The 14,150-nt window shown below is 37.3% G+C and overlaps 1 protein-coding gene across 8 annotated transcripts in view; it reads right to left on the bottom strand.

The window, feature by feature from the left end:
- The window catches only part of ATRX (ATRX chromatin remodeler), a 263,444-nt gene extending 249,576 nt beyond the window's left edge, over positions 1-13,868 (bottom strand). For all 8 annotated transcript variants that reach the window (XM_033104061.1, XM_033104070.1, XM_033104101.1 and 5 more), the window contains exon 1: positions 13,637-13,868. Coding sequence is in view for 2 of the 8 variants with exons in the window: in XM_033104080.1 (XP_032959971.1) it covers positions 13,637-13,656 (20 nt within the window). In the remaining 6 variants the exon portion in view is untranslated. The remainder of the gene's footprint in view (positions 1-13,636) is intronic.
- Between the last annotated feature and the right edge of the window lie 282 nt (positions 13,869-14,150).

Below are 14,150 nucleotides of genomic sequence, written 5' to 3'. Positions count from 1 at the left end.
AAACACAAACACATTGTACAGTGGTACAAAAGTATTTTCTTTCCTGATATCCTTATTCCGCAAGGTTTTTTCTATTTTTTTTTTTACTTTTGAAAGTTCTGTTAAAAACTAAGACATAAACACACACATCAGCCTAGGATAGGGTCAGGACCATCAATATCACTGTCTTTCACCGCCACATCTTGTCCCACTGGAAGGTCTTTAAGTGGAGTAACATGCATGCAACTATCATCTCCTGTATCTCCTGTGGATCTCCTGAAGGATCTCCTGAAGACCTCCTGAAGGATCTGCCTGAGGTTCTTTTTGAGGTGATGTCATTCTATTCAGAAATACCTCCATGGTGGTTTGCTTAGTTTGTTTCTTTTTTTCATCACAGATTTATTTGTAAGCAGGTAACACACCATGAACACTCGTCTCTATAATGAAAACATTTCAGTACTGGGGTTCATGTTTTCAAACTTTTTAAGGACTTTGCTGCAAACTGAAAAAGATTCTGCTAAACGCTTCACTGTGAATTGTCTTGAGGGTCTTATGAGCCCATCATCATATATGTAGTCTGTTGTTGGCTGAAATGTCATTATGCAGCACATGACTATATTCAAAATGTCCATTTTCAACAAAAAGTCACAAGCATGCAAAGAAACATAAAAGTATGGCCCATTCACAGGGTGGGGGAGATTAAAAGACCTGTCCCTCAAGAAGCCCAGACATTGGAATTCGGGAACAGGATTTTAAATCAACTGTCTTAAATACTCTCAAAGAGTTAAAGTAAACCATGGACAAAAACTGAAGGAAACCAGGATGTCTTACCAAGGTAAGACTATCCAGAAAAAGCAATTATGAAAAGACACAACAAAATTTTGTGTCTGAAAAGTGAAATAACAGAAATGAAAATTTCACAATAGAGGTTCAAAAAAAGATTTCAACAAGGCAAAGAAATAATCAGTGAACTTAAGAATAGTCCCACTGAGATTATCCACTATGAGGAACAGAAAGAAAAAATGACAAAAAATGAACAGAGCATCAGAGGCCTGTAACACACCATCAAGCATACCTATACATATGAGTAGCCGAAGGTGAGGACAGAGAAAGAGGAGCAGAAAGAATATCTGAAGAAGTAATAGCCTAAAGCTTCCCAAATTTCATGAAATATGTGAATCTACACATCTCAGAAGCACAATGAACTCTAAGTAGGATAAACAGAGATCCAAATTGAGACAAAATATAATTAAACTGTCAAAAGCCAAAGAAAATCTCAAAATCAACAAGAGAAGTGGCAACCATAAGGAATACTAAGATTAACAGTTGAAAACTATGGAGACCAGAGAACAATGAGATAACATATTTAAAATACTGGAACAACATGCTATTGAAGAATGACTGGGTCAAAGCAGAAATAAAAGGAGAGATCAAAAGATACATAGAAACAAATGAGAATGAAAATGCATCATATCAAAATTATTGGGATGTAGCAAAAACACTAATAAGAGGGAAATTTATATCATTACAGGCCCATCCCAAGAAACAAGAAAATTCCCAAATAAAGAACCTAAAACTACATCTTAAAGAACCAGAAAAAGAACAAATGAAATCCAAAGTCAGCAAAAGGAAGGAAATAATAAAAAAAATCAGAGCAGAACTAAATGAAATAGAGAACAAAAAGAAAATAGAAAAAATTAATGCAACTAGGACCTGGTTCTTTGAAAAGATTAATACAACTGAAAGACCCTTGGCTACACTCACTAAGATAAAAAGAGAAAAGATACAAATAAAACAAAAATGAAAGAAATGTTACAATGGATACCACAGAAATACAAAGGAACATCCAAGAATACTATGAAGGACTATATGCCACCAAATTCAATAACCTAGAATGGACAAGTTCTTAGAAACACATAGCCTTCCTAGGCTGAACCATGAAGAACTGGAAAATCTAAACAGACCGATCACCAGTAACGAAATTGAATCAGTTATCCAAACTCTTCCCAAAAGCAAAAGTACAGGACCAGATGGATTCACCAGTGAATTCCACCAAACATTCAGACAGGATTTAATATCTGTCACCTCAAACTCTTCCAAAAAATTGAAGAAAAGGCACTACTTCCTAACTCATTTTATGAGGCCAACATTACCCTAACACCAAAAGCTAGTAAGGATAACACAAAAAAAGAAAACTATAGACCAATATCTCTGATGAATATAGATGTAAAAATCCTAAACAAAATTCTAGCAAATCAAATACATTATAAAGATAATATGAGTACATCACGATCAAGTGGGGTCTATCCCAGGGGTACAAGGATGGTTCACCATATGCAAATCGATCAATGTGATACACCACATTAACAAAATAAAGGATAAAAATCATATGATCATATCAATAGACGCAGAAAAAGCATTTGACACAATACAACATCCATTTATGATTAAAACACTTAATAAAACGGGTATAGAAGGAAAATAACACAATAAAGACCATATATGACAAAACCTCAGCAAATATCATATTTAATGGTGAAAAACTGAAGGCTTTTGCTCTATCTATGTTCAGGAACAAGACAGGACTGTCCCCTATCACCACTGCTTTTCAACACAGTGTTGGAAGTCCTCACCAGAGCAATCAGGCAAGAATAAGAAATAGAAAGCATCCAAACTGGGAATGAAGAAGTTAAACTGTTACACTTTTGCAGATGACATGATTCTTTATATAGAAAACACTAAAGACTACACCAAAAAGATATTAGAAACCATAAAAGAATACAGTAAATTTGCTGGCTATAAAATCGATGTGCAAAAATCCAATGAATTCCTATATACTAACAATGAAATTTCAGAAAAAAGAAATTAAAAAACAATTCCTTTTGCAATTGCAACAAAAAGAATAAAATACCTAGCAGTAAACTGAACAAAGGATGTGAAGGGCCTATACACCGAAAACTGTTAAGACATTCTTAAAAGAAATTGAAGACAGAGAAATGGAAAGATATTCTGTGTTCATGGATTGGAAAAATCAACATAGTTAAAATGGCCATATTACCCAAAGCAATATACAGATTTAACCCAATCCCCATCAAAATCCCAATGGCATTTTTTTAAAGAACTAGAAGAAAAAAATCATCAAATTTCTATGGAATCACAAAAGACCCCGAATAGCCAAAGCAATCCTAAGAAAAAAGAACAAGGCTGGAGGTATCATACTCCCTTACTTCAGCTTGTACTACACAGAAACAATGATCAAAATACCACGGTATTGGCAGAAAAACAGACACACAGACCAATGGAATAAGATTGAGAACCCAGAAATAAACCCACATAAATATGGACAGATAATTTTTGACAAAGCAGTCAAAAATATACAATGGAGAAAAGAAAGCCTGTTCAATAAATGGTGCTGGCAGAATTGGTAAGCCACATGCAAAAGAATAAAGTTACACTGCTATCTGTCACCATGTACCAAAATTAACTCAAAATGGATCAAAGACCTAAACATAAGACCTGAAAAAATAAACTGCATAGAAGAAAGCATAAGTACTAAACTTATGGACCTTGGGTTCAGAGAAGATTTTATGAATTTGACCCCAAAGTCAAGGGAAGTAAAAGCTGAAATAAATGAATGGGACTATATCAAACTAAAAAGCTTCTGCACAGCAAAAGAAACCATCAACATAACACAGAGGCAACCAACCAAGTGGGAGAAGATACTTGCAAACAACGCCTCAAATAAGGGGCTGATATCCAAAATATATAAAGAACTCATACAACTCAACAACAACAAAACAATCAATCCAATTAAAAAACTGGAAGAGGACCTGAACAGACACTTCTCCCAAGAAGACATACCAACAGCCAACAGGACTAGCTATTAGGGAAATGCAAATCAAAACCACAATAAGATATCACCTCACACCAGTCAGAATGGCTATCATCAATAAGACAGATAATAACAAGTGCTGGAAAGGCTGTGGAGAAAAAGGAACCCTCATACACTGCTGGTAAGAATGTAAAGTGGTAAAGCTGCTATGGAAAACAGTATGGAGGTCCCTCAAAAAATTAAGAATAGAATTACCATATGACCCAGCAATCCTTCTGGGTATTTACCCAATAAAATCTGAAAACATTTATCCATAAAGATATATGTACCCTGACGTTCACTGCAGCGTTATTTATGGTGGCCAAGACATAGAAACAACCAAAGGGTCCTTCAAGATGTGGTACATACACAATGGGATATTAGTAGGCTATAACAAGATGAAATACTGCCATTTGCAACAACATGGATGGATCTTGAAATTATTATAATAAGCGAAATAAGTCAGAAAAAGTCGAGAACCATATGACTTCACTCATATGTGGGATATATAACTGAAAGCAACAAACAAACAAGACAAAGAAACAAAAACTCATAGACTCAGACAACAGCTTAGTGGCTACCAGAGGGTAAGCGGTGAGAAGGGGTGATAGAAGTGGGAAAAGGGGGTCAAATATATGGTGATGGAAGGAGAACTGACTCTGGAAGGTAAACACACAATGTGATATATAGATGATGTATTATAGAATTGTACACTTGAAACCTGTCTAATTTTACTAACCAATGTCACCCTTATAAATTTATTTAAAAAAAAACATTATGGTAAGTTAAAGAAGCCAGACACAAAGGGCCACGTATTGTATAATCACATTTATATGAAACTTCCAGAAAAGGCAAACCCACTGAGCTAGAAAGCGCATTAGTGTTTTCAAGTTGATAGGGGAAGGAGCATTGGAAGATACAAATTTTCTTAAAATGGTACAGGAGTGAAGGGCATGTTCCAGAATTAGATAGTGATGATGGGTGTTCAACATTGTGAATATATTTAATGTGCTCAATGCCACTGAACTGTACACTTTAAAGTGGTTAAAATGATAAATTTTGTGTATTTCACCACAATTTATAAAAACTGGAGAGGGGCGGACAGCTGGCTCAGTTGGTTAGAGCACCAGCTCTAGGCAAGGGGGCTGCCGGTTCGATTCCCACATGGGCCAGCAAGCTGCGCCCTCCGCAACCAGAATGAAGTCAATGAGCTGCCGCTGAGCTCCCTGGTAGCCAGATGCCTCAGTTGGTTGGAACACGGGCTCTCAACCACAAGGTTGGCGGTTAGACTCCCACAAGGGATGGTGGGCTCTGCCCCCTGCAACTAAGACTGAACAGGGCACCTTGAGCTGAGCTGCCGCTGAGCTCCTGGATGGCTCAGTTGGTTGGAGTGCATCCTCTCAACCACAAGGTTGCCGGTTCCACAAGGGAGGGTGGGTTGTGCCCCCTGCAACTAACAACGGCAACGGGACCGGGACCTAGCCCTCCACAACTAAGATTGAAAACAAAAAGAAAAAGAAGGAAAAAACAGGAAAGGAATATACAAACAGGGTTAGTAACCCTGATACTTGTCCATTAATGTCCTTCTTCCAGCATAAGAGTAATCTTTAAAGTGTTTAGAAAGTTCACAGTTGTGCATATATAAACTATCTCCATATTTTATGTCTCCATATAAAATGTATATGATGTATTGAATATTTTCTTGTCTTGTTATTTATTTTTAGTCTAAAAGCACGTAAGGGTAAAATGTAGGTATTTACGGGTTTATTAGGCTCAGTACCAACAGTACTTACCTGAGAAAATAAAAACTGATCAGAATTTGTCTGAAAATGTCAAGCTTTTCAAAGCATTTAAGAAAAAATAAAGGATTGACCAAATTCCAGTTAACTGTTTTAAATACAAAGATATAAGTGTTCTAATGGAGGTAAGAAATTACAAATTTGAGTAATAAAGCAACAATATTTGAATAAGATCTGCATTTCATCTTACTGTTCTAAAGTGCTCTCTATATATTACTCAAAACAAAAAATTTTAATTGCAATAAAGGTTATCATGTTCATGTGGGCCAAATTAATGGGAATTTCAAGAAATGTTTCATTTTATTTGGCACAGATTTTTTTGCTTTACTAAATATAGTTAATTTTATCGATACACCACTCACTACCTCCACCCAAAGGAAGAGTCTTCAAATGGAGACAAGAGGCAAAGAACTGTGGCAAGATCAAGACAGCAAAGCAAAAAAATCATATTCCTGTTGTAAGGAGTTATAAGAAAAAGGTCTCTGGGGAGAATTAAGGTTCCCTTTCTCTGCACGAAAAAAAAAAAAACCTACAATTTTAGGGAGTTTATATTTTAGAGGTAGAAAATGGTACCTGTTTCCAGAACTCTTCAAGTCAGGCAGGGAACCCTAGCTCCCATCCAAAATAATCAGGTAAACGTATAGAATTCAGATGTCAGAGACAAATCATGAAAAACAGCAGTGGGGTTGGCAGGAATACAAGTTATTTAAATATTTAAATGCTATATTTGGAATGTGGAAGGATAGAGGAAGGTGTTCCCAAAACTCATCTTTACCTGCCTTGAAATACTATCTTTTACCCAAGTTCATTCTCCCTGATTCAAGTACTACACTGATATATTATTATTATAACATAATTAAGTCTGTTACACTCTGTTGGTACTTAGCATGTTTCCCTTTCTTTTTTCCTTGGAAGATGAGAGTTGGAGGTATATACCTATATATTCTCCTAAATATATTCCCTGTCTAAAGGACATGTCTAAAGGGCTGTTCTATCTTCTCACTATTTCTAATAACTGGCATTACTGAGTACAGACTCACATCTGTCACCGCCATGCTCAGAATATCCAAAGGCTTCCCATGTTTATAAATAAGGATAAAGTACAAACTTCTAAGCATAGTATTCAAAGCTCTCTGCAAGATAATTCACACATGACTTTCCAATCTTATCTTACTACACCTCTTACTAAAAGTAAGTTGATTCTCTTTCCCCTCCCTCTTATCCCACTAAGTTTTGTTTCACTTCACTTCTCTCATAATAAGCAACACATTCTGCTTATAGTAGTTCTTATTTAAAACTCAGAGTACTCTCTACTGGAGTATAAGCTCCTCAGTAAAAGAAACTGGTTGGGTTTCATCTGTTTTTCCCATGTGGAAAATAACAAATTGCCCTGTACAGAAGAATAATAAATGTTTATTAAAATGAAAATAACGTCTACTCAGGAATTCCTTAAGAGTGGTGATTTGTTGAGCATTAAAAAAAAAACTGGGTTACCTGAGGGTAAGGGGGTTGGGGGGTGGGAGATGAGGGTAAAGAGGATCAAATATATGGTGATGGAAGGAGAACTGACTCCGGGTGATGAACACACAATGGGATTTATAGATGATGTGATCCAGAATTGTACACCTGGAATCTATGTAATTTTACTAACAATTGTCACCCCAATAAATTTAAAAAAAAACTGAAGTCATTTAGTACCCTCAAATATTTTTTCTTGTCTTTAAACTGAGATATTCAGTAAGCTGTGTTGAATGCACTATAGTCAGCCTTTGAAAGAAATGTATTATTTCATATACTTAGCAAGTAACAGGTCCAGTCACTTTAATATGAAACATTCACTCTTAGTTCTCTCTTTTTAGTACGTGCTCAGAATACACAATGAAAATTCATAAACAGTGTGTTTTGGTTTTGAATTTTGGGGGTATCTGAGGAAGGTGGAAAGGTGAAAGACAAGAAAAATGAAAGGGGGGCAAGTTCTCCCCAACTCTATAACAAGTAACCAAACCTAGCTTCAAATCTCTAATTAAATATAGAGAATGAGCTCATTAATAATCTTGGTATTAAAAGTAAAAGCATTTTTAAAATAGTGAAAGCAAAGATACCATGTGCCTCTGTCCCTCCTGATAAAACGTGCTTAGAAAGACACATCACTTCATAGTAGTTCTAGCAAAATGCATAAATCACAAGGAAACATCATACAAACCCAAATTAACTGGTCTGTGTTCTTCAAAAAATGGAAGGGTAAAAATAGCAAGTTGATCTGCTTCAGATTAAAGAAGATTAAAGAGAAATGACAATGAAATACAATGAGTGTTCCAGAATTGGATACCAGACCAAAAGAAAACAAAACAAAACAAAACAACACACACACGCACAAAAAAGGAATTTTTGTCTTTCACCATAAAGGACATTATAAAGAAATTGGCAAAATGTGAAGGTCTGTAGATTAGAAATAGCACTGTATCAATATTAATTTCTAATTTTGCTAACCATACTAAGGTGATATAAGAGAATATTCCTATTTTAGGGAAATACATACTGAAGTATCTGGGGATAAAGAAGCATCATGTCTACAATTTACTCTCAAATAATTCAGAAAAACAAGAGAGAGAATGATAGAGTGAGTACATGTGGTGAACTATTAACCATTTGCTGAATCTGGGTGAAGGACTTATGAGAATCTTTTACCGTTAATCATTTTTAAATGTATACATACATCAAATCATCATATTGTACACCTTAAACTTACACAAAGTTGTATCTCAATTATATCTCAATAGAGCTGGAAAAAAACATAGGAATTGCACAATGGTTATACAGTAGTTGTTCAGGAGTTGAGTTAAAAATTCTAAGTTGACCTTGTTCCAAATAGAAAACCCTAATATACACAACAGTCCTTTGCTCAAGATGAATAGTCCTCTCCTCACATCTGGAATCCTCCCCCAGTCTTCTTTGTCAAAATTGTACTCATCCTCCAAGGGCCATATTCAAATGATATCTCTCCATAAAGCTTTCCCTGGGCCCCATTAGAAATGCCTTCCTACTCTGAACTCCCAATCACAGCAACTTAGTTTTTACCTAATGCAGCCTTTATCACTTTATATCCTGCTTCAAAACTGTGTATATGTCTTATTTCCTCTGCTATGTGGAAAATAAAATTCATCTTTAGCCATACCAATCCCTCTGCCTGGACTGCCCTTTTTCATAGCCAACCCTTAATGCTACTTCATCTTCAAGACCCAATTCAGCTACCATCTCCTCTGTAAAACTTTCCTAGATATCCCCCAAATTAGGCTTTCCTTCATTTCTGATCCCTAGCACAATCAATATACCTCCTTTTTTGCACTGCTTTGTAACTGCTTATCTACTTACTGACTCCCTCACTACATTAAGAATGCCCTAAGGAGGCAAGAATTTTGTCTTCTTACCTTTTGCATACCCTGGCACAGTGCCTGGCCCCTAACTGATACTCATGCATTTGATCAACTAATAAAGCATTCTTCCAAAATATGGAGCATAGGATATATATACACAAACATCACTGCTATACCAATGATTTTTTAAACAATTATTTTGTGGAACAGTTAACAAGAAAGCTGGACTATAGATACCAAAAGTGGCTACTTCAAGCCAAAACTGAGAGACCAAGTCTCGGAGACAGGATCTGAAAACAGTGGCGACAGGGCAAAATTCACAGAACCTTTTCCCAGGGCAAAAAGCACAATTGGCTAGAACCAATACAGGTCTTTTCAGAAGTATCATCTCCAGTCATAAAAGGGCAAAAATATAATACAACCGAATATAGTCATCTTCCAAAATAAAACATATCCTGAGCGACAATAATTATTAACTTCCCAGCAAAAAGTTTTCCTTTTCTAATAAGTGTTTACACAAACATGTATATATACTGTGACAGGTTATATTAGCAACAAAACACCTGTATCCTAGTCATATAAGTTTTAAGGCAAAAAAAGATATGCATACAGTGAACAAAGAAACTTCACCTCATCAATACCCTTCTCCCTACCCCCAAAAGGCAAATAAAACTAAAAAAAAATGATTGACACTCACATAAACAGGATTATATTTTTAAATACCTTTATGTAATATCTAGTACAAGTTCGTTTTGCAAATGACAAAGCAAAGGTCTAGAAAGGATAAGCGATTTGTCCAAGGTCATACAATCAGTTAAGCAACAGAGCTACAACTAGAAAACCCTGATTTGGCTCAGAGTTCAGTGTTCATTCCTCTACACCAGTAGTTCTCAAACTGTTAATATGAGGACTTCTTTAAGCTCTCAAAACACTTAAAAGTTAGCAAAGACCCCAAAGAGTTTACTGTCTATTAAGAACCACTGCTACAACCATATTACCTCCTCTAGAACAACTGCAGGCTTTATCAATATCTATTAAACTTACTCCCATTTTACAGATGGAGGTTAAACACCTTGCATATCAGCTATCAAGCCAATCATAAGACAAGCATTAGGATATAGGTACAGAGAGATCCTTCTTAAACACTCCTTTTACTGCCCTGCTATATCCAACACGACTAAAGGAAGATCTATGCATCATTTTCCAATGGCTTAAATCATTTGAACAGCTTCTGCCAAGAGGACATTCAAGGTCTTGGGGAAAGGACTTCACATAAACCCAAGAATTACCTGTATCGTAACACCCAATCCATAAATTTATTCATACTTCAAAAGTGAAACAGGCACATAAATACAATTTTTTATGGCAAAAATTATTTCACACACCTGTATCTATACAGAAATTCCTTTTAGTATTGTATTTTTCTTATCTCTAAAAATACAATATGTAACTGAAAGTTCATGGCCAACTACACCAAAGGTAGCCAATAACCAGAACTGGCCTGATCAAAATTAAAGCCAGGAATGTCTTTTAAACCCAACCAATAACATAACCAAACAGCTGGTATTTAAATGCTTTCAAAACCCTTTATAAAATTTGCATCCACTCCTCCCCTCCACAGGCCTGTCTTAATGCTTTCCACATAGTGGGAATACAAATATTTCACAGATTACACTGCTCAACAATTAGGTTATTACATAACTGATTGTGAACTACTACCCTAACAGTGACTTTCTAAGACATTTTCCCAACATCTCTCAATTTAGACAACTTCTGCCTTTCTAAATTTAAGACGAATAACAAGTAATACTGCTGTTGGCTTTTCAAGTAATCAGTAGCCGTAAGGATTAAAAAGACAAATCCTATCAAATTTCCACGATCTTTATATGAAAATAAATTGAAGTTCATCTGTCAATCAGAAGCTGGTCTTTCATATTACCAAAAATTTGAAGAAACAAGCCAATCGTATTTAAAATAAAACAATTAACCAAAAAAAGCCCTTTAAAAATAATAACAAAACCTTTAAAGACTGAGCCGCTGATTTTTCAACGTATGATTTAGTCAGGTCATCAGTTTATTTTCCTCCTTCTTGCTTTCTGGCTATTTTTTCACCATAGAATCATAGAAAATTTCTTTTTTTTTTTTTATAAACACAAATGAAAATCAGAACTAATGAAGTGCTCTACAGAAGAGCTGATAAAGAAAAAAATGGGAACTACTGTGTAACATACAATTAATGATAATGCATAGAACTGTTCATATTATTTGTCACATCAGAAGCGAATCAAGAGTGATTCAGTATTGTGGGTTCAACTCACTCAAGCATTTCCCTGCTAGATTATCCTTTAACTGTGATTATGACTTGAGATGAATGACAGTTCAGCCTAAGACAGTTCTTCTGAATACCCACTTGGTGCTCTTTCAGAGTAAATAATCAGAGAGCATCACACTTTTTAAAATTAATTCTCTACATTTATATATGTGGTTCTCTACAAGGAGTTTTTCACATAAAGACTCTTCTGGAATTAAATGTTTTAGTTATCTCTCTCATCTGACCATAAGAGGCAAGTATTGTAAACAGCTTCAAAACCAAAGATCTACAATAGCTAGCATTAACTTCTTCCATTGTTAACAGCTGGGCTAAATTAAAGTGGTCATAATCACGTTAGATCTGGCAGCTCAAGGAGGCATTAATGCCCTGTGGGTAAGAACATAAGCTCTGGAATCAAGACTGGGTTCAACTGCAGCTCCACCAATTACAAGCTGTATAACTTTTGGTCAAGTTCTTTGATCTCTCTGTGCCTCAGTTTCTTCCTCATCTGTAAAATGTAGGTACCAAGTACCTACGCCATAGGGTTATTATGAGAATTAATCAAGATTATACAGGTAAAGGTCAACAATAAGCACTCAACTGTAGTAATATCACTCTTACCACCAAGATCTACAAAAACTCAACACCCACAAGGAAAACTAACCATGGCATAAAATAATTATATTCAAAAGTCTATATGTAGTTAATTTGTTCACCCTAAAGAAAGGGAGAAAATCCGTTCCGAAAATCCTATAGTTTTAAATGCAGATTTTGTGTGGTGTAGTAAATGCTAGAGGGCATATTTAACTGTAAGGTACCCCCTTCATGTAGAGGAACATGAGCACTTGGTAATAACCAGCCAGCAAGTTGTACTGGGTGCCTCTTATGTGCCCTATACCCCATAAATAAAAGTTTCTTGTAGTTGAGCCAATTAACACAAATTCAGAAACCAAGGCCACAACTAAGGATCTATAATCTAAGAACTAAGTGTATTTTTTTTCCTCAAGAAAAAGAAAACACCTATCTTGTTAATGTAGAAAAATAGGCATAGTAAGTATCACAGTCTCATTCCCAAACTGTACATGCTGGCTAGAGTGCCCTGAAAACGTATACCATCCTAATAATTAATCAAAGGCACATTTTGCCAACTATGAATGCAGTCCTGATCCATGCTCCCTGCAATTGTCTTTATTTTGCCTCTACCCGACAAGGATACATTTCAGAGCAGAAAAACTACTTAATTCACATGGAATGAAAAGTCAAATATCAAACTGCCTGAAAAGCAAGGTAGCCACCTGTGTAAAAGTGGTATACATTTCATATTTAACTATCCGTATTTTTAGACACTATCAAGAGGCAAATCAGAAGGCAAGACAAAAACAGCCTCAACCTAATAAACGTGCTTGATTGGTAAGAGGCACCCTGTGAGGCACAGCTTCCCTTGCAATAAATTTTACTTCCCATCAACCCACGTTAACCTGTTCCACATCCACAATGGAATAAGTAAACAAAAATAGGGTCTAATTACTTTTGCTCCAAATCTGCCCAGAAAGTGGAGAAACATTTGAGATCTGCCTTACCACCTATTAAATCTGGACTTCACAAAAAGTAGTATACTAGGGACCTCTGGAAGCAAAATCCTGCGTTAGCATTCCCTGGCCTAGAGGTAAATCCAAGGATACCCTTCAGGATCTAGATTAGAAAAGGGATGTAAACAACTGGTAAGATCCACCGTTCACCCCCAAAAACGGGCTTGTCACCAGGAGCTGTAGAAAAAAAAAATCCGCAAGGATGGGGTACTTCCCGTCTCCAGCAGTCTAAAAGCCACTAAAGTCGTCCCAGGATCTCACATCCTCCCGCCCGCCCGCCCGCCCCTCCCCCTCTTCCCACCCCACCCTCTCCTTCCCACCCTCCCACCCGCTTCTTCCCCCCAGTTTCTAGGCCCAAAAATTAGGAAGAATGACCGGGACACCAAAAACCGCCTCTGACTTTGGGGGTCTCAATGCCACAGGCAAAGAATAAACAGAGGAAGCCAACTAAGCTTCACCAGTTAGGGGAGGTTGGAGTAATCGCCCGACACGCCAGGCCGCGCCCCCCCTCCCCCCGCCACCGCCACCCCACCCCCACTCTCTGCTGGAACCTACCGCCGAAACCCCGAAACCCTTCTCAACGAGAAAACGATGTCTCTTCCGCTAAACAACAGGCAGGCTTGAACCACCAAGCCAACGCTTTCTCAAACACCCGGCTCAGAAGGCGCGTAGGCCCAGACCGCTAGGACCCGTGAGACGGGGTTGCGTTTTACCTCATGGGCTCAGCAGTCATGTTTTCGCTTCAACGCCTTGTGGACTTCAGCGACCGTAGGGCGCCACTCTGCGCTCCACAGCGCCCGGTTACGATAGAAATGCACTGCACTTCTCGTCACTATAGCTGGTGCTGGATGCTCCCCACAGCTCAAAGGCCGCTACCACTGCCACAGCTGCAGGAGCCGCGGAAACAAAGCGACACCGCCACCGCCGCCATTTTGTTGGGCCGAGGCTCAGGCAGGAGAATTGGCGCGTCCTCCCTCTTCCTCTTTCCGTCACCCATTGGCTACCTCCTCCGCAACGCAGATTCTTATTGGCTACGGAAATTCACCTTTTTTGGGGGCCTGTTGCTAAGGCGGTCTACGTCATTTGATCTTCCACCTTTTCGTAGGGGGTACAATTTAGTCCCATTGACATGAAAGTGCTAGTGACTATTTTGACTTTATTCTGAAAATGTTTTTTGTTCCATCCTCTTTTCTTGACATACTGACAAAACAATAACAGCAACTTACA

The sequence above is a fragment of the Rhinolophus ferrumequinum genome, chromosome X (assembly GCF_004115265.2).
Source record: "Rhinolophus ferrumequinum isolate MPI-CBG mRhiFer1 chromosome X, mRhiFer1_v1.p, whole genome shotgun sequence".
NCBI lineage: Eukaryota > Metazoa > Chordata > Mammalia > Chiroptera > Rhinolophidae > Rhinolophus > Rhinolophus ferrumequinum.
The sequence above is the reverse complement of the archived record's forward strand: the minus strand, read 5'-3'. Positions and strand labels throughout refer to the sequence as shown.